The 24758-nt window shown below is 36.3% G+C and overlaps 3 protein-coding genes and 1 long non-coding RNA gene across 8 annotated transcripts; 1 reads left to right on the top strand and 3 right to left on the bottom strand.

Annotated features, from left to right (window-relative positions):
• Positions 1-691: 691 nt before the first annotated feature.
• On the bottom strand, positions 692-7298 carry Ythdf (YTH domain-containing family protein). 5 transcript variants are annotated; one of them, XM_089733309.1, is made up of 6 exons: positions 7050-7298; positions 6920-6944; positions 5324-5452; positions 4657-4785; positions 2092-3698; positions 692-2011 (listed from the first exon to the last, which is right to left on the bottom strand). In XM_089733309.1, exons 1-6 carry the CDS (start codon positions 7071-7073, stop codon positions 1970-1972), a joined length of 1956 nt encoding a protein of 651 aa, XP_089589435.1. In that variant the 5' UTR covers positions 7074-7298; the 3' UTR covers positions 692-1969. The 5 variants fall into 5 exon arrangements, with proteins under 5 accessions (XP_089589435.1, XP_089589434.1, XP_089589436.1 ...); XM_089733308.1 differs by having other exon boundaries at positions 4654-4785; positions 7050-7289; XM_089733310.1 differs by lacking the exon at positions 4657-4785 and having other exon boundaries at positions 7050-7289.
• Positions 7299-8425: 1127 nt separating this feature from the next.
• On the bottom strand, positions 8426-9184 carry LOC149501506 (uncharacterized). The gene is made up of 2 exons (XR_016324256.1): positions 8905-9184; positions 8426-8575 (listed from the first exon to the last, which is right to left on the bottom strand). It is a non-coding gene; the product is annotated as an uncharacterized LOC149501506 (long non-coding RNA).
• A 4331-nt stretch (positions 9185-13515) lies between these two features.
• LOC149501507 (ribonuclease H2 subunit B) lies at positions 13516-16878 on the bottom strand. The gene is made up of 5 exons (XM_089733318.1): positions 16270-16878; positions 15983-16192; positions 15192-15316; positions 14634-14808; positions 13516-13858 (listed from the first exon to the last, which is right to left on the bottom strand). The coding sequence occupies exons 1-5, from the start codon at positions 16361-16363 to the stop codon at positions 13533-13535; spliced, it is 930 nt and encodes a 309-aa protein (XP_089589444.1). The 5' UTR covers positions 16364-16878; the 3' UTR covers positions 13516-13532.
• A 309-nt stretch (positions 16879-17187) lies between these two features.
• Positions 17188-23589, top strand: LOC149501508 (replication factor C subunit 4). Its single transcript, XM_089733317.1, has 7 exons — positions 17188-17475; positions 17507-17697; positions 17766-18041; positions 19838-20056; positions 21060-21219; positions 22228-22310; positions 23263-23589. The coding sequence occupies exons 2-7, from the start codon at positions 17588-17590 to the stop codon at positions 23468-23470; spliced, it is 1056 nt and encodes a 351-aa protein (XP_089589443.1). The 5' UTR covers positions 17188-17475; positions 17507-17587; the 3' UTR covers positions 23471-23589.
• The last annotated feature ends 1169 nt before the right edge of the window (positions 23590-24758 follow it).

The following is a 24758-nucleotide window of genomic DNA, read 5'->3' on the forward strand; positions in this document are numbered from 1 at the left end:
ATCATATAGTTGAAACTATAGATGTATAAAATATAACAATTATAGGTACATAGGTAATGAAAATAAAAAAAACTGATTGTAGTTACATACTACTAGTAACATATTATTATATTGGATCACTTTAATACAATTTTATTGTAAAATATAAATAATATTCTTTTATAGTTTGAAATTAATGATTAACTCTTCACACTCATTGTTCATTTATGTGATTGAACGAGAACTGGACGCATCACTATTACTTTAAATATAGCAACATTATTTCACAAAGTGACATTAGCTACTGTCAGCTGGCTTCGTCTAATTAAAAATCCGACTATAGTAGGTATTCCTTATGGCCTTTTCGCGCACGACTATTACGAATTATTTTTGTCACAATGTTATTTATTTACAGATATACTAAAATAAAATATCAAGGATCCAAGCTGATAAAGTTCAATCATCACAATTTTGATTTTGGTTGACTGGTTTTTTTCTTCTTCTTGATCGGAGGTACCAATACCATGCGAGCACGTCACACAATTAAAAGCAATCTCCTCACCTTTGTGGTTTTGGACGAAAATAAATCCAAGAGGAAATTCTTCATTTGTAGATAAAACAAACTACATAAAAACGTGACTAATTTAGAACAAAGTGCTTCAATTATATAAACTTGGCGCAGGATAGGTGGTTTTAAAATAACACCCTATGATTTCTACAGTAGGCTTTTAATACATTTACTAGATGTAAAAATTTGCAGTAGTGGAATCTACAAAGTACGATAAAAATTATAAAGGAACAAATTTATAAAAAAAAACAACATTGAAATAAAAACAGCGTTTTCGTTTCGTATTGAATGCATCAAGCAAAATATAAACTACTTTTGAATGTTCAACAAAAACGAGAAGTAGCTAGCTACAAAAATAGTCTACTAAACAAAATACCCGATGTTCACCATCTTCTGAACTCAACAAGGCACTTTCAAACGATGGCAGGGAAAATAACGTAGGGACAAAAAAAGCAATAATCTTTTAACATTTATCACGATAACCATCTTATTGATTGTCAAGTTTCTCTCGTCACACTGTAGTTTTACTTACAAATAGAACATTACTTTTGAAAAGAACACATATACATATATACATAACATTAATGATTCAAAAATGAACAGTACATAATCTAAAACTCGAATAACAGCCCCTTTTGGCCAGCAAATTGGTCACAGTATAACTAAACACCAGTCTCCCATGCACTGCACATTTATTACAAGTTATAATGAAATCATGTTAAATTACATAAAATTAAACGGACCAGAGTAAAACTGAACTAAATGCCACGAGAGAATTCATCCTTGTTCCATATATTGGTATTAAAAATGTATACAAAAGTTCCATACCCCATTTGATTATAATGTTTGTAATATAAAAATTACAATAAGTCATGATGACATTTCACATTATCAATATAGGCATGAGGTATTATACCATTATAAAACTAGAGCCTGTGCTCTATTTTAAGTTTTATTATTTCATAACATCAATCCCAATCAAAAGGATCATCACCTCTCACCACGGAAATTCCTAGTTATAAAAATTACTATATTATATTGATTCAGTCCACGAATTTGAAAATAAAGTCCACGATTTCACTGGCCGCGGCGCGTTACTGACGGCACGACATGCTTCGGCATTTAATTACAACATCTGTCCACTAGGCATTTGTTTAAATGTTCATTCAGTACAAAACATTATTTAGCACATATTTAAATTTGTTGAGTTTTTTTTAGCAATGCACTGTTTAAAACAACTTTATGTAACATTGTTCTGACTAAAACGCAACATTCACCGGTCACGTCTTCTCCTGCATTTTCTGATTCCCCTCTATATACGTCTCCCGACATACGTTTGATGTACTGCTTTACCAATTAATAAGGCGACTACTAGTTGTCTATGGGGAGAAGCCTGTCCTCGTCCAAGATCGTCTGACAGAATTAATTGCGGGGACGTCCTCGACCTCGGGAACCATCTCGGTCCTAAAATCATACCATTATAATATTATTCGCAGAGCACTAGTGTCTGTGATAAATTTTTAATTGAGTGAAGCTATACGAACCTTATGTTGAGGCCTGTAACCTGAATCACGATATGAATAGTCTCTGTTCTCACGTTCGTCACGGTGCTCGCGGTAATCACGTGCGTCGCGATGATCGCGCGAGTCTCTCGGGTCACGTTGGTCACGCTGGTCACGCTGGTCACGTTGGTCGCGTTGGTCCCGCGGGTCCCGCGGCTCGCGGTACTCACGCGTGTCGCGCATGTCTCGCGGCTCTCTCGCCCCGTCTCTGTGCTCGCGTCCGTCCCTGTGCTCGCGATGCTCACGATAGTTGCGATAGCCGCGACCGCCCTCGTGTTCGTCCCGGCTACTTTCCGGGTGGGCGGGGACCTTTCGCGAATCCTCCTCTTCTTGACGCCGTTCATAATGAATAAAATCATCGAATATGGACGTCGAGTGACAGTAGCAGTGCATTATGCGTAAGACCTGTAGGCCTTTGGGGTGGGGCACTTCTTGAGTATCACGCGAGTTTGTCACTGGTTTATTTTCATTATTTTCTAATTTTATATGACGGAGCTGTGCATTCGGCACGTCCTTCACATAAATCCACTTGACACGAAACTGCCCTTTCCATTTATCCTGCGACCAGACGCTAGAATTGGAATTATAATCTACTGCGCTCATCATACGAGCCATTCCACAGAAATGTCCACTTCCATTTACTGAGAAAAATAGATAAACCATTCCACCTTCCTTCTCCCTCTCGCGGTAAGCAGCATCGAGACGTTTGTTACCATGTTCTGTACTGCACCAGATCTCGTATTTGATACTACGATGTATGTCATCTTCTGAATAAGATTTAATAACAAAGAATCGAGTCATCGGGGCAGTCAAGTCAAACTCCTTGGGATTGTAATCGTTTTTAATACGGAGTTCATCAAGCACAGGGTGAGGTACTTGTGGAACAGCAACTGGTGGTGGTGGTTGCGAGACGATTGGTGGGGCTGGCATCGGAGGGCGCGGCTGATGAGGCTGCATGGGTTGATGCGGAGGTGGAGCACGAGGTGCATGGGCCCATGAAGGTGGAGGCTGGTGTTGCGGAGGCGGCGGCCCGCGCTGCTGGATTGGAACAGATACTGGAGCTGGAACCGGAGCAGGTGTAGGCATAGGCTGTTGTGCCGGCACCGGGGGTTGCATAGTTGGAGGCGGCGGTGGTGGTGCACTTACGATATTAGCAGATTTACCTGCCTCCCACGTGCTTATATCCATATTGTGCTTGCCGGGTATTATAGGTGGGGGCGGCATACCAGGCCCTTTCTTCTTTATTACGCCGCTCTGCGAAGAAGGCGCCGGCTTTGCCGGCTGACTGGCAATTGACGCCCAAGTCATCTTTTTGGGTTGTGAAACTGAAGAGATATCTTTGAGCTCTGGTTGACGGTCCTTGTCCTGTTTGTGGTCACCAAGGGACAGGGCTTGTACCCCAGCTTCAACTGTTTTAACACCATCTGGCACGTAAAGTCCATCAGCCCTATAGTAATCATCATATTGTTTTGCACGACCTAACTGACCCCATGTCGAATAGTCACCGTTGCCGTGAAAATAGTTGAAGGTGGAGGCAGGTTGTCCAAATGCCGCTGTTGAGAATGGAGTAGTTGAAGGTCCAAACACACCTGAAATTAAATTTTAAATAATTTGTAATTACACTAGTAGTCAATATCTAAAACCGCTCTGAACATAACTGCTAAAAAAATTTTTAATATCCCTTTTTCAACTGGAAAACTTTCAATGGGGTCACGTTTTGCCTGAGCGATTACCAAATTGTTGTACAGGTGACACCGAAACGGGACTGCTGACGTATTTACACCTAGAGACATGAAGATCGAATACATTGAAACGACAGTTATCTAGCTGTCTCAATCTTCTAACCGGAACGCAAGATTACTTCGCGGCAGAAATAAGCAGCTAGGTGCTCCATACTACTCTACTCTAATATAAGATAAGTATAAGGAGGAGTATTACAGTCGAAATATTTAATGTATAAAGGACAAATGGGAAAAGCAACAGAAGTAGCCCACACATCATGAAAAGTAGACATTCAGGCATAAACATCTAATCCTGATAGATTAAATCAATTACTTAATAACATACAATTCATTAAGTAACATGATTATTTATTGTAATACATTTCGCATTTTCGTTTAGTTTTGTTGGAAATTTGCATACGGTTTATGGGGGCATTTCAGGAAAAGATAGATAAACACCTCTAAATGATTCGGAAGGTGACAGTAGCGCAAGTGAATCAGTGGGCATGATACATGTAAGAATGTAAGCACTTACACCAAAGCACGAGGCAAGCGCGGTTCCACGATGGCAGAAGTAAAGTGCAAACTCTAATCCTATGTCCAACTAATACCCGATTTATGTTCTACAGTTAAACAGGCCTAAATTTATAGTTCAGAGCGATCAGTTTGGAGGAAATTTAACATTACTTATGAGCAATTATATTTAAACAATGTTAACCTAAACAAAAAAAAATGGCTTGTTGTCATAAGCACTATCTTCCACGAAAATTTGTAAAATTTTACATCAGTGACATCTTTTCCCTGTTACTGAATAAATACTAGCTACCATCCATTCCATAAGAATCGTGAGGATTGTATCCTCCGAGGAAAGTCATCGGGTCTGTTCCATTTGTGGACCATGTCCCATCCCCGACTCCAAAAGCTTGATAAGGAAGTGCTGTTGTACCGTAATAACCTGAAATGACGGAAAATAGTTTCCTCAGGACATATCCCATTTTTCTTAATGTTTTTAATTATGTGTTGTAACTGTAATATTAACACTCTCACAGGACCATTACGACAGTTTTTTATGAAATATGATAGATGATGTATCGGTTTATAAATAAAATCTTGAACCAAAATTAGTCATGGCAGTTTTTCTGCCTATTGGCTTTAAAGTGTGTTAACTAAACTACACTTTGATTTTCTTACAGGAATTGAGGTGTCTCTAACTTTTTTTGTCATTCTTGATCTTATTTACAGATTACAACACTTCCTTTTAAAAAAACCAAATACCAACATTACAAAATTTTCATTTCATAATTCATTGAAATATTTATTTACAGTTTAACAATTGTTTTAATTAATGAAATTTGAAATTTTAATTTGATTATCCTTTTTAATTTAAAATCAAAATTAACTTTTTTTTTTTCATATTAGTCTCATTTATTAGTAATGAAAATTTTATAAGTATGTTTTAATGAAAATAACAATATCAAACAATAAGTACCTACCTGCCGCGCTGTAGGGGTCGGCCGACGAGATAGGAGGCGCATAAGAAGGTTGCTGTTGATGCCGCCATGGTACCTCAGCTAACTCGTCACCGCCGCTTTCTAAATGTTGTTCTTTCGGTGCATTTGTAACTGTTAAATATAAACGATATCTTAATAGCTTTCATAGGTACACTGTCTATCTTACATTAAGCTGTTAGCAAGTACATAAGGATTACTCAATATAAACACCATCAACACCTTAAGACATGGTGTTAAAATCTCAACTACATTTGAATAGTGACAATCTAAGCCACTCAGCACATGGCACTAGACTAGATTCCTTTTAGAAATTGATAACCACATTGTTCTTTCCTTTTTAGCATTAAGTTCTTAAAATCAGTGTTACAGTTCAAAGCCACATTTATTTATTATTAACATTCCAGTGAGTTTTCAGTTGAAAGCATACACATATTGTGTTAGATTGTCAAACAATTACATGTGAATTGACTTGATAGTTGCCAAAAATAACAAAATACCATCCTTTCCAACTGGTGTAATAGAAAATAATCACTGGACTATGATAATTTATAGGGTACAGGATACTGATTGTAGATATTAGAGAAAAAAAAACTATGATAATTACTGGTGAATGGGCAAGAGTATTCTGAGTATTACACTCATTTACCAGTAGTAGAGGGGATAATAAGCCCGCACAAGTAGATACACCCATCCTGCCTATTTAAAACATTATGCAGTAATGTCTTCTAGTTCTAAGGGAAGACAGTTATTATACACTATAATTAGGACTCTGGCCTCGTGTCTCAAGGTGAGTGGATAGCATACTTCGGTCCCAGCACCCACTTTACACCAGTTGGTACACCAATGTAATATAATAGCTTTTTACAGTTCCTTCTTTTTCACTTAGCAAGTATATGAAATATTGTAAACCAACTCAAAGCTTCCTGAACTAAGTTTATTTAATGTTTAGTCTTAGAACATATGTTATTTTTCTGTTCCCTTTTCCAATACCTTTGGTTCTAACTACAAATACAACATCTCATTTATTAGGTGTTTTAAATTAAGAGCACATCTTAACATTTAACTGTATTTAATTCTGATTACTAAAACTAGTATATGAAAATTGTCTCACATCAAAAACAAAAAGTATTTAATTTGGTAACTGCAATGTGACATTACTTAGAAACAAAATCGCTTTAGTAAAAATCACTTGATTAGTTTTCTAAAATGTAAATTTAAATGATAACTTACAATATTGTACAATACAATACATCTCTAAATCCACTGTTTCTATGTATAGATGAATGGAATCGTTATTGATTCATAGCTGTCCGAAATATAAGTAGGTGTTAGTGGGTAGACACATCAACTCCTACGTAAACACGCCAAAAGCAAAAGTAGTGTCAGAATAAACAATTTCATTCTCTACTAAAAACAACACTATCTGATTTAATATAATTGCACTGAGGCAACTAAGTGAAAGTTACAGGTAGACAGCTAATTATTACTTAGTTATTACGATCATTGAACACTTAGTTGACCGGTAACGCCGATCCTCCTACGGAGAAAACACTGCAACGTCATAAGTATACACTTTACCTTGATTCCCTTGCCCTTTCATCCGCTATGACCGCCATAAACATGAAACAAGAAGGAATACAACATAATTAACTAATGAGATGCATTTAGACCTACAATTATCAATCTATATCGTTTAATAGAAAAATACCTGATCTGACACGCCTGCTGACATTGGCCGGGATTTTAAGACCTAAAACACTTATTGAAGTCTTTAATCACAGCAATTACGAAAGGAATCACATCGGTTTCACTACACTGAGTCTTACAAATATGAGAGTCACCAAATAATGTCAAAAATGTCCGTAGTGTACAAAAATTCACATAACATCCGACATAAAACGTACGGAGTTGGACGTTTGGTAATGGCGACTTACAGGTGTTGCCATTTTATGTTGAATTTATCTGTAACTTTTGCTAAATTATCATTTAATTTTAGTTATTGTGTAAATCACAAATAATTGCTTATTTAAAAATCGAGTGTTAATGCACGTGAGTTGAATAACAGTACATACTTATTGTGTTTGTTTGAATAATTGCATTGGTTTTTTTTTTTTCGATTTGTTGAAATCGATGTTGCTGCTAATGGGGTTGGCCGGTTAAAGCTTTTCTCAGATGTCGCCAGCGTAGCTTGTTCCCTTGTCACAGAGAGCCGCCATTTTGTGTGTTTTGCGTTCGTGATATTTCGGCATTTTGTGACTTTTATATGGTTCTTATTACTTTCTAAGTAGTGCTAAACAGTTTTACAACATGTATTCCAACTGGATAGTTAAAGAATTAAAGGAGGAGTTGAGAAAACGTGTTGCATCTTTACGAAGAAAAAAAGTGGATTTTGTCGAAAGGTACAATGTTGATGTTTTATTTTAACTTAGAAAACTTCTCTCAAACTGTTTCCGGTAGCTATTATAATAATAATATTAAATTGTGTACCTTAGGAACTTTATTCCTTGTAGCATGTGCAAAAATAATTGCTCATATTACACACATTACCTACCAACTAATGTATTATTTTACTTTTTTCAGATTAGAGCTACATGACCAAAATTTTAATTTTGAAACAAAATGAAAAAAATGCTCTAGCAAAATATGCTAATATATATGATTTGCTAGTGGAGCCATGTGGCATTTTCAATAGCCAAGAGCGCCCATATCTTGCTGCATCTCCTGATGGTGTGTTGGGCGAAGAAGCTATAATTGAAGTGCAATGTCCATACGCTAGCAGAAAACATGAAATAAATATATCAACGGTGCCTTACTTAGAACAATGTAACGGGATATTGTCTCTAAAAAAACCTGCCCATATTATTATCAAATCCAAGGACAGTTATACTGCTCAGGCAAAACATACTGCAACTTGGTCATTTACACCTACAAGGACATCAAAGTGATTTATGTTGAAAAAGACAATAATTTTATAAATAATATGTTAAATAAATTAGATATCTTTTATGAAAATATTTTCAAAGAAGCATTGTATGAAAAATATCTGTATTATAACTATACACTTGTCGAAATAAAAATCAGGAATATTTTTAATTATTTTTATTGACAATTCCTTCTCTAAAATTACATAAGTAACTTCTCTACTTTTTGTTTCTTCAGAAACTGGTTTCATATTCCATGAAAATATAGATGGTACAGCACCTTTCTTCAGATATTTATGTTAATATTTGACACCTGCAACACAAAGAATAACATTTAAATATACTATCACAAGGAAACCTGACCATAGTTTCAAAATATTTGTTATTGCAATGGATACAGCGATTTAGACAGAACTTTCAATAGTAACAGCTGATAATGAACAACAGCTCATGAGGAATGTGTTTCCTCCAGTCTGATTTTGTGTTTGTTAAAAGGTTCCTTACAGCATAAATCTACTTGCAAAATATGTTAGCAACTAATAGTGTGCCTAACTAATTATTATTGGATTTTTTTAATAAGAGAACAAAGATGTGTGCTACACCTAGTCATGCATTATATATATTTGACAGAAAGAAGCATACCTGTGTATTTACTAATGTTTTCATAGTCAGATTCCACAAAGTGTTTACGACATAACCTCGAACTTTTTGTGTGAGCACTTTTTTCGCGTCAAATGGCCTTTAACCACAGTCTTCCAATTTTCTTGTCCTTCGGGAATTGATGTAATCCAATTTCTGAGCATATTGGTACAAAACAACGCGTCATTGTGCTTAAAATAATTTTTAATCAAAAATTCCAATACAAATATTGAATGTTATGGGAACAATGCACACCAGCGCCACTTTGACAGTTGCCAACCCCATTGAAATCTATAAATAAGATATGTGTCCTGCTGCTATCCGCATTAAAATATCTATCAAATAAAAATATTTATGGACTCGCAGCAGGAGAAGGCCGAACGGAAGAGGGAGGGCTCTTCTTTCCTCTGAGCGCCATGGCACCAATGCCAAGCCGGGCGCCGGAGGAGGCCGTTTTTCCAGCTCCGGCCCCAATGGAACAACACATCAGCGGCTGCGGTCCGCGTTGTCGTCGTTACTGTCGGCACTGAATGTATTGTGTAATCTGGTCGGCGGTGTCTTGTTCTGATCTGGCTGGTTCTGACCCAGTGGGTATACCAGAACACCAGCGGCACCACCCAGATGGCCTGACGGGCTGACATGACGTGCCGTGGAGACCGGCGTCGTAGGTCGGCGACGATCGCTTCGACGAACCGTGCGTCAGTCAGGCATCCCCGGAGTGGCGCCACGAGTCTGGTTGTAGTGTTAACTACGGGAATCCTTCTACTGTGCCCGGGTCCCTGCACCCGGCAAAGATTTGATGTCGAGTGAGAGAATGCAAAGCGGTTCAGCCCCTTGGCCCGAAAAAAAAGAAGCTGATATTTATGCAAACAAACATTAATTATGTTAATACTTTAAAAATAACAATATCTGAAGGGTTTTTAAGTAATCTTGGCATAAGAAGGGATAAGACGTCCAGTTCACTGGTATTAAGCGAAGCGATTTTCATCACCATTATCAGCCTATAGATATCCACTACTAGATATAGGTATCTCCCATAGTTTGCTCTCGTGGTGCCGGTACCCAGCGGATTCTGCCGATCTTCAACAGGCCATCGATCGGAGGCCTACCTTCGCTTTGTGCTCTTTTGCGTAGTCAACTCTAACACTCTAAAACTTTTTGCCTCCAGCAGCTATCGGCTTTACAAGCAAGATGTTCTCTAGTTCCTGCACTCTGCACTTATATTTCGCAATCCTTCGAGCTATGATGGCTTTCATGCTTTTTTCTGCGAATCTTGTCGTTATTCTTAGTTTGAATGCACAGAAAAACTCCTAGCACAGATCTTCTCCATTGCTACTTGGGTGATTTTGAGCCTTCTGTTAAAGCCTGTTGTGAGCAATCACTTTTACTATCATTTACCATCACTGACAGCACACACTAGTCAAAACTTCGTTTTGAAACAGTCGGGTTTATGGGTAGTTTCCTGATCACCACTCATCAGGGTCAACGATCAAACTACTTCTGAAGTTGGACTTGCGTAGTAAGAATATCTGGCCCAGGTGATTAATTATCGGTGTTTAAATCCCGAAATACGTAATTAATAGGTTTTTACCAAGGAATTCGACAGCTAATTGGCGGTTGGTTATCGCATTACGCTGTTAACGTACCCGAAGAATGCTAATCCCATTTTCCGCTGATTCTCTCGTGTATACCACTCCCACTGCGAGACGTGAAATCGAATTCAATGAAATGGTTTAATGGTTAAATTATGATTATTAGAACCTTTTAAACTGAAACTTATGATTGATTCGGAGCAGATTTGACAGCATAGTTTTTTTTTATTTTTATTGCTTAGATGGGTGGACAAGCTCACAGTCCACTTGGTGTTAAGTGATTACTGGAGCCCATAAACATCTACAACGTAAATGCACCACCCTACTTGAGATATAAGTGCTAAGGTCTCAGTACAGTTACAAGGGCTACCCCACCCTTCAAACCGAAACGCATTACTGTTTAACGGCAGAAATAGGCGGGGTGGTGGTATCCACCCGCTTCGCTTCTTCACGTTGTCTTCATCACATCTAATCAAATAATACATACGGTATGGTAGTGTGTAGTTAAGTGTACAATCTATGATGTGTAGGTACCATAATATTTATTTCATCTCATCTCATTTCGTTTAATCCGGTCATGGTTCCCGTCGAACCCGTCGCTTGCGACGAAGGGCTCGACGTGTAAATCAACCCACAGACACAGCCCACTGAGTTTCTGGCCGGATCTTCTCAGTGGGTCGCGTTTTCGATCCGGTGGCAGATTCTGCGAAGCACGGCGCTTGCTAGGGTTCGTGTTAGCAATGTCGTCAGGTTTGAGCCCCGTAAATTCACCTACTAGTTAAGATTACGCTGAAATAGCCTCTCGAGGCTATCAGCATAGGTAGGAAAAAAAATCGTTTAATTTCATACCAGTTGATTAATGTCGACGACTTATTGGTCTTAGTTACCAGGTTATAAAATCATAAAAAAAAATATATATAAGATATTGTCTATAGTCGGATTTTTAATTAGACGAAGCCAGCTGACAGTAGCTAATGTCACTTTGTGAAATAATGTTGCTATAATTAAAGTAATAGTGATGCGTTCGGTTCTCGTTCAATCACATGAATGAACAATGAGTGTGAAGAGTTAATCATTAAATTCAAACTATAAAAGAATATTATTTATATTTTACAATAAAATTGTATTAAAGTGCTCCAATATACGTTACTAGTAGTATGTAACTACAATCAGTTTTTTTTTATTTTCATAACCTACCTATAATTGTTATATTTTATACATCTATAGTTTCAACTATATGATGTATTGGAAATAGGACAGTCTAACAAGCTTCCCCGCAATGTTTTTCTTAATGTTTAAAACACTCGGTATTCAGTTCAGGTAGATACTATAGGAACATAATATTTCGTCGAAAACTCGTTGGTATGTACAAAACACGCCTAAAATTCGAATCCCGTACCCAATATCGGCAATTCGGCACACCAACTATTCACTAGACAATCGAGGCAATTTCATTAATTCAGGAGTTTTTTCAATCGTTCACTTTGTCACAACACTATTTTTATTTCATAAAAAACTGACAACACAGTAAACGTCAGTTGACTTCGTCTAATAAAAAATCCGACTATAGATTAATGTATTGCTAAGTGTCACTAATGTTTTTATTGTTGTTGTTATTGTTATTTGTTGTTGTTGTAGTCCTAGGGTACCCTCCTGACTCCTGGTACATAAGGGCCATATTAAGTGTATAATCTATGAGTTGCCTCCACTTCACCCTGTCTAATTTATGATTTATAATGTCGACTAAAAAAAAGGAAAAAAGAGTTTCCGGGCGAAACAAATCTGTGTTACCGCTTAAAGTGAAAATAGAAATGCTTGATCGTTTACACCTTGGTGAGTCGTTTGCGTCCATATCACGTTCATTCAATGTCAACGAATCAACTGTACGATCGATAAAAAAATCCGAAGATAAAATAAGGTCTTCTATAGCTTCATATTCACTGTCAGCAAAAATTGTTCGTGATCCAGCAATAGAAAAAATGGAAGTGGCGTTGTCATTTTGGATTGAAGACTGCAACCAAAAAAGGGTGCCTCTGAGTGGTGCAATGGTCCGGGAGAAGGCGAAACGTCTTTACGCACATTTTAAAGAACCTGATGGTAGGTGTGGTGGTGGTGAATGTACAGATGGAGGATTTCAAGCATCGGAAGGTTGGTTCAATAAATTTAAGGTGAGACAATCATTGCATAGCATTAACAGTGATAAAGAGCCTTCAACAAGCACAGGAAATGTGACTTTTAATTTAAAAAATCTTAGTGAAGGTTTAAGAATGGCAAATGAGCTTTGTGATTTCTTTATGAAAATTGATCCATCTATGGAACGAAGTCTTATTTTTAAAAAGCAAATTGCTAATGCCACTGCTGAATATCAGTCTGAATTGATGGAGCTTTTAAAAACTGCCAAGCAAGAAAAAATTACAAAATTATTTAATCCATTTCTGAAGCCTGAAGATAAAAAATAACCAATAAGGTCAAAAACTTAAATTAAAATCATTTTGTTATATAATTTCTGGTTTTTATTTTGTAGCCTAGGAATGTGTCCCCTGTAATCCATACTCACTACCAACATATACTCTGTGAATAGAGCTTTTACTATAAAAAAAAATGTCCCCCACTTATTCACTGGTAGCCTCAGGGGCTATTTTAGCTATGCACGGGCAGCACTCAGTGTAGGTATTGTTTATGTAATGTACCATACATGAATATCAAAATACATTAAATATAATCAACCTTTGAAATGGAACCAGATCAGAAAATCCTGAGTGGCCACATTCTATGATTTGGTTTTATTTTATCAACCTTTCTTATGTCACAGATATTTCATAAGTTACTATTATTAGATGATTATAACAATATAAAGTGAAAAAGAGCATTTTTAAAACAAAACCAATAGCCAAACTCCTAATTGAATGCCAGAACAGGTGTAAATTCCTACCAGTTTTAAATTAATCAAATTGTTTGAATTGTTTTTTAAAATATAGATGCAGCATGCAGCATAAAAGAAGAAGTTATTAAATAAGTTAAGTTTTTAGGTGGGATTGTTTATTTTTTTGTAAAAAAGGATGAAATTGTTTTCATTCCACTAGCTGCCTTCTGTCTTGCTTTTTCTTTTGCAGACAATGTCTTGTTCTTTTTGTTTTCTGTAAAACTTTGAGTGAACGTACTTTCACTAACCACTTCTTCTATGGAAGAGTTTTCTAATTTTATTTTTTTTGTGTTTTCATGTAAATCATTTATTTCAGATTTACGTTTCATTCCTATGGTCTCTATTAATTCTGGCCTAAAATTTAACCTTTTCTCCAAATTTTGTACAAATTCTTCTTGAAGATATTCTGTTAGCAGTCCATGTGCGTATTTTAAGTAGAACTCTGAAATTAATTTTGTATTTCTTAAAATTTTGACAACAAATGTCTGACTTAAAAATTAAAAAAAAATTATCATGTTGTAATAATCTCATGCTCCATGACGTAATATGGTAACTGGTGTCCATAAACACTACAACATAAATTTTACAGATAAGCACATACCACTCTGATATATTATTATGATAGTGCTTAAAGAGGGGTGAAAGGCTATTTGGTTTAAGTGACATTTTTATTTTATTGCATAGGTGTGTGGACGAGCTCACAGCTCACCTGGTCTTAAGTGGTTACTAGAGCCCATAGACGCCCATAGACATCCACAACGTAAATGCGCCACCCACCTTGAGATATAAGTTCTAAGGCTCCAGTATAGTTACAACAGCTACCCCACCCATCAAACCGGAACGCATTCCTGCTTCAAGGCAGAAATAGGCAGTGTGTTGGTACCTATCTGTGTGGTCTCACAAGAGGTCCTACCACCATTAATTACGCAAATTATAATTTGAGTAATATAATTTTTTTATTCCTTCATCGTGGAAGTCAATCTCATATTCACATCTTATCCTTGAGGCCACAACGACTTCATACCCGCCCGAGGTCAGAACCCGGTCAGAGTAAGGGGATTCTCGCAGTCAACACTACAACCAGACTCGCGGCGCCACTCCTAGGACGTCTAACCGACGGGTCGTCGAGGCGATAGTTGACGACCTACGGCGCCGGTCTCCGCGGCAGTTTAGATGACAAATCTTTAACTTGTAGAGTATACTAGTCGTATTGGTACCTTCTTCAATTTCAACATTGTTTAAATTGCTAGAAACAAATGTCGCTGATACGGCTCCAGCTGTTACATGCAGATTTTTTTCTTTCAGTACTTTAGCAAGATTCCGGATCCTGTCCTCTAGCCATTTGTAGGTTTTTTCTTCATTATATTTGTATGCTTTCAACTCTACTGGACCCTACAAAATTTTTTCAATTTGATGTGGAAAAAAATTATAATAGTGCTAATAATCATAATACTGGTTTCTATTATATGTGTAATGTGAACCCATAAAGTACTACCAACTCACTCATTGCTACTGCGAACTGGACATGTATTTCAATTTAATGACAGTCATTTCACTACAATTAATTTTAATTCTGCTATCCATAAAAGCAACAGAATCAGAACAAATAAAAGTTGAGTAAACATGCAAGGGAGTTTACTTTTGATTCTGCTACATTCAATATAAATGGTATTATGATCAAATTCATTAAGATTTAAAATCATGTGAACAAAAAATATAATTATTTTATATTTTTAAGGTATTTATGTGGAAAATATATTTGATTGTTCATATACCTTACGGTCAGCTATTTTTTCCAGATCTTTCACAGTATTCACAATTTGATCATATCCCTTGTCAGATAGTAAATCCTCCAAAGGTACTGCTTTACTAGTGCATTGACTCTTCACTTTTGGAAGTACTGGAAGATGTAAAGGTATTAAAAAGAAATTGTCTGCATTCCGAATGTACTGAATTAATTAATTTTTTGCTTGGTTAAACTATATTTATTGGAAATTGGTGAACTAATAATATTTCACTGAATTTTTTAAAGGAAATTGTGTTCACAAATAATCTTTCATGATGAAGGAATAATATCAAACCTGCCAAAACGTCAGATTTGCTGTTTGCAGGCTGTAGTGTATTCGTGAGGGTACTTGTTCTCCTTTTAATAATTAGGATTCCTAAGTATGGTTTGTATAAAAACAGATACACGGTGAACTGACTTGTTACCCAACACATAACAATGTGTTTAAGTTTATAATAAAATAATAAAACATAATTATAGGGTATCCTGTAAATGAGTGAATAATACTATAGAGATTTCAATCCCACATCAGAGGGTGATCACTATCATTTACTTTGTGATATCTATAAACTAAAGAAACCACTTATAACCAGATTGGCTACGAGTTTGCGACCACCCAGCCATATAAGTACATATTATATCAAAGCAAATAATGAATAATTGAAAAACTATTGTTTCATAATGACAGTAGCTTCTCTAACCAAGGTTTATGATCTGTATATGAAGTAAAATGTATAAAATGATTAAGATGTGTTCAAATTAAAAAATTACTATACTTACTTAAAAATAATGGATTTATCGGAGTCAAAATTTGCATACTAGGATCAGATTTTACTGTTTCTCCTATAAACCACGACCGATGTGGTTCGTTATATGTTACGACTTCAAACATTTTGTTGGTGACATCTTCCAAACAATATTTTGTTAGTTTGCCAGTCGCTGGATGCGGTAGATTGATAAATCGAAAATTCTTGTTTTGCAATAAGGACTCTGCATTATAAATACTATTATTACAATTTATTAACGTAAATGACAAAAACAATTAACATACGTAGCGTTTTTATTACCTTTTGCAAGTAAAATCCACGTATTTTCCACGCGTTTAGCTATAGGTGTATTTAACTGTTCCTTTGTTTTTAATTTATTTTGTGATCTAGTCATTTTCCTATATAAATTAGTTAAATCTTAATTAGTATCCACTGAATTTTTTACATTACAACTTAAACAAAATATCTAGTGAAAAAAAATATATTTTAGGTTATGTCTGTTATGTTGTTGTTGTTATTTTTTTTTATTTTATGGCTTGGTAGCCTAGACCTTTAGGTCATGTCTTATTTTAATTTATATTCTTATTTTTATGAAAAATTATATTAAAGAGTGAAATGAAATGAAGATGATTAATTTGAGACATTAGTCAACTGGGATGAAATTAAAGGAAATAAGATGAGATGATATGGGATGAAATATAATCTCAGTAAAATGGTGATCATTTACTGAGTACATTTTTAGTGGACTTTTTGGAGGATCCCAAGAAGCTACGTCCAGCGGCTTTGTTTAATTTTTCCACATTTGTGCATTTTCACAGATATGAAACAGTTAATAAACTACCGTTATTACACATTAAAAACTGAAGAAACACTAAATAGACAAATTAAAACAAATTACACAACCGCACTCCTCGCGTTCCCGCCAAAAAGTCTGTTGTTGTTTTGTTTGATTCGATCCTTTCACTGACGTAGCTTAGCCGATCAGTCAAATACTTTGAAACCATCTATTGTAATTAAAGTAATTATTGTATATAAAGTAAGTATACATAAAAGAACTGAAAGTGAAAATTAAATTGAATATGGTATTAAAGAAAATAAAATAGGTTACTACAATTACGTAGAAATAAAAAACTATATAATAAAACTATTACATGGTTGTTGGACGTAATGAAGTAAAGTTATTTCTTAGTAAAACGGTGGAAATTTACTAAAGCTTCAATGGACTTCAGAATTGAAGAACACGAGAAGTCACGTCCGGCGATTTAGTTTATTTTACGATACTTCTGCAATTTTGAAGATGCTAGAAAATAAAAAAAATAGCCATTTAAATTCGTTCCAACCAGAAGGAACATTAAACTAATAATATGAAAGAGTTTTCGAAACTTATAATGCTATGTCTAATGTGTTTGTGTCAAAAAGTCTACGTGTATAATTCTAAAAAACGTTAACCTTTTAAAAAACAAGAAAGTGGATGTATGAACAAGCTCCCCATGCCTGATAAATTCAACTCAAAGATATATTATGTGTATAATCTATGACTCAAAGCAATTCAACAACAGGTCAAAAAAATTGTGAATTTCAAAATAGTGAAGAGGAAATCAGTAAATACTCTCATAAAATGCAAGCATTTCTTAAGACCGGAAAGATATCTGCAGGAGACAAAGCGTCAACTTCTGGAGTTAAAACTATAAATAAGAAAAAACCTCCAGCTCCATGGGTCGAAAAATAGTAAGTACAGGAACATTACTAAAATCATCTAAATTAAAATTTTGCTGTATCTTAATCTTCTTTACCAGTAGACCGAAGACAATAGACGAAATAGTGGACCAAGGAGAGGTTGTTCAAGTGCTAAGGGAATGTTTATCCGGTGGAGATCTACCGCATTTACTATTTTATGGACCGCCGGGTACCGGTAAAACGAGTGCCATACTTGCCGCTGCAAAGCAACTCTTCGGAGATATCAGTCGAGACCGCGTGTTGGAATTAAATGCATCCGATGAACGTGGTATACAAGTCGTTAGAGATAAAGTTAAAGCATTTGCCCAGCTTACAGTTAGCGGAAAAAGAGCTGAGTAAGTACTCTGATTTTACCAATAATATTTGTAATATACAGCAGTAATAAGCAGGCATAAGTCATAATTTCCTGCTTATTTACCTGATTAAAAAAGGCTGCCATGACCAACTGTAACTGTTAAATGAAATCCTAATGTGTTAATCCTAATTACATTTAGAAATAACAATTTATTAACAACCTTCAATTCGAAAGAAATAAATTACTATTCATTTTATTTACGAAACCACTCCATTTTATTAGTAGATGCATACTAGCTTATCTATATTCTTATCAATTATAATAACATACCATAACTAAACTGGTCCTTACTTGAGTGGCAGCCTCAACCACAACTACTCGATAACATGTAATTTTTTTTCCCTTCCTAATCATCCAACTTCACATGGACTGGCAGGTGAGCCCACGGGCTCAACCAGAGGGAATTGCTAACACTAGCCTTAGCAAGAGCAGTGGTTCGCTGAATCGGACTCTCGATCCACTGAGAATATCCAGCGAGAAACCAGTGGGTTAACGAGTTAACAAATTGATGTTATGTTACATCTGTTCGTATCAATTTAAAACTTTAAAGGGCTTGCAGTTGATGTTACTGAAACCTAATTAATTGCAACATTAAAAAGGACAATATTAATTATATAACCTTAGCTTAGGCCCCTAAATAAAAGATGTAATAGGTGACTTGAAACCCAAATAATATTTTTATTGGTTTTCATGACTCTTAGACATAATAATTCATATCCTTATTAATAGCGTGATCAATTATGATTTAAATCCTAGTGAATTATAGAGATTTATTACAAAGCTAAAAGTTTACCAATCTCAGAATGTTTATGAATATTGTTTTTTTGCTAAGTTGGGTGGACGAGTTCACGTCACGTTCACGTCCACTTGGTTTAAGTGGTAACTGGAGCTCAAACAGCAACAACATAAATGCCTCCATCCATGAGTTCTAAGTCTCAGTTTTACGGTACAACAGCTGCCTCACCTGCAAACCGAAATGCTCTGGTTGGCACTTCGAGGCAAAAAAGACAAGGGGTCGTAACTATCTGTACGGGCACACAAGACGCCCTACCACCATTAATTACGCAAATTATAATTTTTGCCAGTTTGATTATTATTACCTGATGTTCTTCTTTCACCGTCAAAGTCATTCATGAACGTTTGTTAAGTATGTATTTGTCTCTTTTATGTATGCAAATTTTGACCAAGATTGTATAATGATACTGACATAAACCATTATGAGTCTGAGATTGTGAGAGTCAATTGAAAACAATTTGCTTTTTTAGGATTTAGGTCAGTTTGTTACTAAGCATGAGAATGTTCATTAATGTCCAATTTAAATCCCACAACCTTAAACCTTGACACATGAGGTCAAAGTCTTTATACTTATTTGCATATAGTAAGATAATATAATAAATTATTAATTAAAAATTGTTAAACAATATGCGCAAATTCTTAAACAAACTTGGCTCATTCAAGAGCTAAATGTTTCTCTTACCCTTTGAACTGAAATGGGTAACTACATTTTAACAAAATGAACAGGCTGTCTTTATCATGTCATGATTTAATCAAAACGTACCACTAGATTTAAGAATTAAAAATAAGTTGAAAATCCCTAATAATAATAATGGAAGGAATAAAAAAATGGTGTGTCGTGCTGTAAACTTGACACTAAGAAAATCATTTGGCCCATTTTTTTTAATAAGAGATACATATTTGTGTATATGTATTATGCAATGACAAGTGCATGTTTGTATAATCAAGCAATATTAAACTAAATATTACATGTTCATATAGTGGTCGACCATGTCCCTCATACAAACTGGTCATTCTGGATGAAGCAGACTCGATGACTACAGCAGCTCAAGCGGCACTTCGACGCACTATGGAACGTGAGACTCGCACTACACGGTTCTGTCTCATCTGCAACTATGTGTCAAGGATCATACCGCCAATCACGAGTCGCTGTTCAAAATTTCGCTTTAAGCCATTAGCTAGAGAGAATGTTATTAAACGGTAAGAAGTTTGCAAAACCTCCTATTTATTTTGTTATTTTTACCTTATTTAATTTATTGTATACCATTACAAAATTTACGCTGTCCAAATTAGCCAATAGACACAACCCATTATTTTTCTGGCCGGATCTTCCCAGTGGGTCGCGATTCCGATTCGGTGGTACATTCAGGGAATAACTATTCTTGCTAGGGCTAGTGCTAGCAAACTCTCGTAGGTTGAGCCCATAAACTCACCCTTTCGCGCGTATTTGGAATAGCCCCATGGGCTGCCAACGATTAGGTAAGAAAAAAGAAAATTGATAGCAGTATATTTGTGCCTTGAATGCATTCCTAATTTACCGTAGAAATATTGTCAGACAGACAACTTAACACGAAACAATACAAATATATCTATATCTGTATGAAATAAAAACAAATAGAAAACTGTACACAAAATATCAGTACTTAATTGATTAAAAGGTTTACTTGTCTATACTAATATTATAAAGAGGAAAGATTTGTTTGTTTGTTTGTTTCGAATAGGCTCCGAAACTACTGGACCGATTTGAAAAATTCTTTTTCCATTAGAAGCCGACATTGTCCCTGATGAACATAGGCTACTTTTTTTTATTTTTATTTTATTTTATTTTTTTGGTTTCATGTGTGTTTTAATGTTTCCGAAGCGAAGCGAGGGCGGGTCGCTAGTTATTATATAAATAAATATCAATTTGACATGCAAAATAATTTATGACTGTGAAAAGAACTTTTATGATCTAATAATCATTGAAATTTCTCTAACAAGTGAAGATGTTTTCTGGTAATGGTTAGCATCAGGTGTTGAATACTTGATATCACCATACTTAGACATGTGGTTGTAGTTCATTGATATTGTATTTATGATTTTTATAACCTATAAAATGCAACAGACCAGGACCTCACTGCAGAAATACGCAGATTATAAAGTAATTTAAGCATGCTGCATCATTATGAATCATTTCACAAATTAATTTAATAAATGCATGCAGGTTACGTGAGATATGTGAAGCCGAAAACGTGGATGTTGGTGAAGGTGAGATTCTAAACCAAGCAGTGGATACTTGTGAAGGTGATCTGCGCAGAGCGCTAACAGCATTACAGTGTTGTCAAAGGTTGTACGGCAGGATCACTGCTGATGGACTAATTGAGGTATATATTTATACCAATGTACAAATTATATACACAATCATACACAATACTATTGAAATTTTATTTAACGGATAGATAGATAACGGATCGTTTGGAACCTCTGGGTCTGCGGAGGGACTTCGGTTCCCTCTGTATTTTGTACCGTTTGTTCCATGGTGAGTGCTCTGAGGAATTGTTCGAGATGATACCGGCATCTCGTTTTTACCATCGCACCGCCCGCCACCGAAGTAGAGTTCATCCATACTACCTGGAGCCACTGCGGTCATCCACAGTGCGTTTCCAGAGGTCTTTTTTGCCACGTACCATCCGGCTATGAAATGAGCTCCCCTCCACGGTGTTTCCCGAGCGCTATGACATGTCCTTCTTCAACCGAGGCTTGTGGAGAGTATTAAACGGTAGGCAGCGGCTTGGCTCTGCCCCTGGCATTGCTGAAGTCCATGGGCGACGGTAACCACTCACCATCAGGTGGGCCGTATGCCGTCTGCCTACAATAAAAAAAAATATATATTTATCTTCATCCGGGCCATGCTACGTGGTTACAGTGCCAATTTAAAAAAAAATGTATTCGATTTGTAAAACCTGTTATGAACAGCATGCTTAATGACCGGTAATTGAAGAGGCTGACCTAAATATTAAAAGCTGAATACACAAATATAAATATAATTATGTAGGCAATATAGTCCAGTTCTGATTGCATTGGAGCAACAGTTATCCCACCTGTAAACCAGAATACATAGTTGTTTCTCCACAGAAATGTGTGATAAGTCCACAGAGACTAAACTCTATGACTGTTAGTATACTGACAGGAAAATTATGTTTACAACATGTCTTGTATCTTGCGGTTTTTCAATGAAATATCAATTAGAAACTTACCTAACTGTGAATACCATAAAGTTCTATTACTAGTATTTTAATTTTGATTCAAACTATAACGTCATAATTGAATCAATGATAATTTCGATCCTACTATTTGCTTCATATGATTTAAATTAGACATACAATATTCAGGTGACTGGACTTGTTCCTGAAAAATTGGTTAATGAGTACCTAAGCATCAAGAACTATTCAGAATTGGAGGAATTTGTTCAGAAGTAAGTTTTTTTTAAATACACTACTCCCACTCAAACACTATTTTACTCTAAAACGACCCTAAAATTTCTCTACGTAAGGTTTCTAAATTGCAGTTAGTTACTATGTGTCATTTATTGAACCATTGGTCTTTATAAATCAAGTGTATTTATTATGCATGGTTAATTAGATCATCAAAATAAAAAATATTTATATTTTAGGTGGGTGGCGCATTTACGTTGTAGATGTCTATGGGCTCCAGTAACCACTTAACACCAGGTGGGCTGTGAGCTCGTCCATCCACCGAAGCAATAAAAAAAAAATATATATATTCTGTAGCTAGTGTTTTTGTATGCAGTATAATTAATTCTGAATCTGTAAATGATAAGGTTCAATTCAATAATTTGCGCCTTTAAAATTAAGATAGACCCAACCCAAAAAATGTGTTTTTTTTTTGAAAACATCTACTAAAATTTTCAAACCCAAAAGACATAGAGGAAGGGGGCGGAGTGAAAGAGACAGAAGTATAAGTTTGTCCCTTTATAAGCTAGTTTTGGTCATTTAATTATTAAGAGTCGCTAAAAAGGGTCGTTCTAGGTCCATTATTGAATTAAAGTCGAAATCCAAAAATTTCGAAATGGTACGAATTGTGTATATGATTTTATATGTATTATAAAAAATGCTTGCTCTGGTGTTTTAAAGGAGTAAAAAGATATCAACAAAAAATAGTTTAAATTTCCTAAACGCAAACCTGAGCTTAGTTTTTTTATTTATTTTTTGTTTTATTGCCTTTGTAGGCAGACGAGCATACGGCCCACCTGATGGTGAGTGGTTACCGTCGCCCATGGACTTGACCAATGCCAGGGGTAGAGCCAAGCCGTTGCCTAGAAAGATCCAAATCCTATTCCTCCAAAGAAATAACTGTTTTTCGGATTCTGTGTACTTTAAGATCCTAATTCTGTGTATTTCGTTTAGTTTCCTGATGCGAGCGTATTCGGCATCGCAGCTTCTGGAACAGTTGAGTGCCACGGTTGTGGCGGCTGGACATCTAACGAATAAACAGAAATGCGCCATAAGTGAGAAGACAGCCGTCTGTCTGCATCGTCTGCTCGACGGAGGATCAGAATTCATGCAACTAACTGATTTAGGGTGCACCGTAATTATGGCCAACAATAATCCTTGATGTTATCTCATTTGGTCGCCTGGTGTTTCTGAATAATTAAAACTATTTTGTAATTTTTTTTTTTTTTTTGTATTTCTCAAATATACTTTTAGCAACAATAAAAATGGTACGCAAATCCATTGATTCATTTTATTTTTATAAGCATTGAATTTATGACAAATTGTGTACGAGTTTGGATTGTTGTAACTTACTAATATTAACTTTCTATGAGTAACAATAGATGGAGCTAGTTGTAGGATCAAATAACATAGATCAAGTGTAATGAGATTATGTTGCTTAAGTGTTGGTCAAAACAGGCATCTCGGCCATCACTTGATTAGTTGTTATGCAACAGAAATGGTCAAGTTTTTAAAATATTTTCGAATTCGATTCTTAATTGACTTAAAAAGTAAGTCCTTAATTAGTCCTTAATCCTAAAGAAGTCCTTAACTCTCATCGTATATTTCTATACAAATATTAAGTGACGCTTAGCAAGCCATCGATATGTCAAGTTTTCCTGTATGCGTATCGTTAACTATATTAGAACTTTTCGAATGTAAATTCGTTGAAGGCAAAGAACGGTTTCCGAATAAAATTAGTATGAGCATGTTATCTGATTTAATTTACAACGCGACGTGTTGCGGTAGTCCGGCAGAGTCGTCGGTTTCATTCATTAGACGATGGCGGTCGTCAGGTGCGCGCCGTGCGGTGGGACGGGTGTGACGGCAGCGTGCAGTTTACGCGCGCGAACGTTTCACTTCCGCCGCGAGACGACGCCGCGCCGGTCGGACGCACGATCGGGGGTCTCGGGGGAGTAGGAAAGAAAATAACGTTCGCGCAGATGAGATAGGATCGCACAGCGCCCCTCCACGTCGAAACACGGCCGCCATTGGTCCGCGGTCTGCCAACCCCGCGCGCTCCGGCCGCGACTCCACGTTCACAGATTTTAAATCTCGACCGTTTATTTCGTAACGAGCGAGCGGAGTGTTCGGTTTGCGCGGCACCAGACTCGGCTCGAGTAATTACTCGACAACGTGCCCGCGAACGATTCGGTGCTCCGGCGTGACGTCGAAGACGATCAGTGCGTGCAGTGGTTCGAAGGGACGGCGTAGTAATCAGCGGAGACGTCAATTTCTTTCGATGAGTGGAGGTTTAGTGCATGTTTATTTACACCATGACTAGATCCACACTCATCCATGGAAGTTGCGAGGTTCGTCGCCGAGAGAAATCGAGAGAAGTCTTCGTGGGAAAGTGCAGGATCGGCGGCGCACCGCTCGAGGTACGTGGGATCCGTCGCGAGGTGGAAAGG

This window comes from Bombyx mandarina, chromosome 15 (assembly GCF_030267445.1).
Source record: "Bombyx mandarina strain Sakado chromosome 15, ASM3026744v2".
Classification (NCBI taxonomy): Eukaryota; Metazoa; Arthropoda; class Insecta; order Lepidoptera; family Bombycidae; genus Bombyx; species Bombyx mandarina.

What these genes read in the sequence shown, in the direction of transcription:
- Ythdf (XM_089733308.1), bottom strand. Translation starts at nt 7,073, where the DNA reads ATGTCAGCAGGCGTGTCAGATCAG. An exon ending in GAAAGGGCAAGGGAATCAAG is followed by an intron (nt 5,453 to 6,919) that starts GTAAAGTGTATA and finishes TATATTTAACAG; the next exon opens with TTACAAATGCACCGAAAGAA. An exon ending in TTCTTATGGAATGGATGGTA is followed by an intron (nt 3,699 to 4,653) that starts GCTAGTATTTAT and finishes ATTTAATTTCAG; the next exon opens with GTGTGTTTGGACCTTCAACT.
- LOC149501507 (XM_089733318.1), bottom strand. Translation starts at nt 16,363, where the DNA reads ATGACTAGATCACAAAATAAATTAAAAACAAAGGAACAGTTAAATACA. An exon ending in GATAAATCCATTATTTTTAA is followed by an intron (nt 15,317 to 15,982) that starts GTAAGTATAGTA and finishes TACATCTTCCAG; the next exon opens with TACTTCCAAAAGTGAAGAGT. An exon ending in CAATGTTGAAATTGAAGAAG is followed by an intron (nt 13,859 to 14,633) that starts GTACCAATACGA and finishes AATTAATTTCAG; the next exon opens with AGTTCTACTTAAAATACGCA.
- LOC149501508 (XM_089733317.1), top strand. Translation starts at nt 17,588, where the DNA reads ATGCAAGCATTTCTTAAGACCGGAAAGATATCTGCAGGAGACAAAGCG. An exon ending in GCTCCATGGGTCGAAAAATA is followed by an intron (nt 17,698 to 17,765) that starts GTAAGTACAGGA and finishes CTTCTTTACCAG; the next exon opens with TAGACCGAAGACAATAGACG. An exon ending in AGAGAGAATGTTATTAAACG is followed by an intron (nt 20,057 to 21,059) that starts GTAAGAAGTTTG and finishes AAATGCATGCAG; the next exon opens with GTTACGTGAGATATGTGAAG.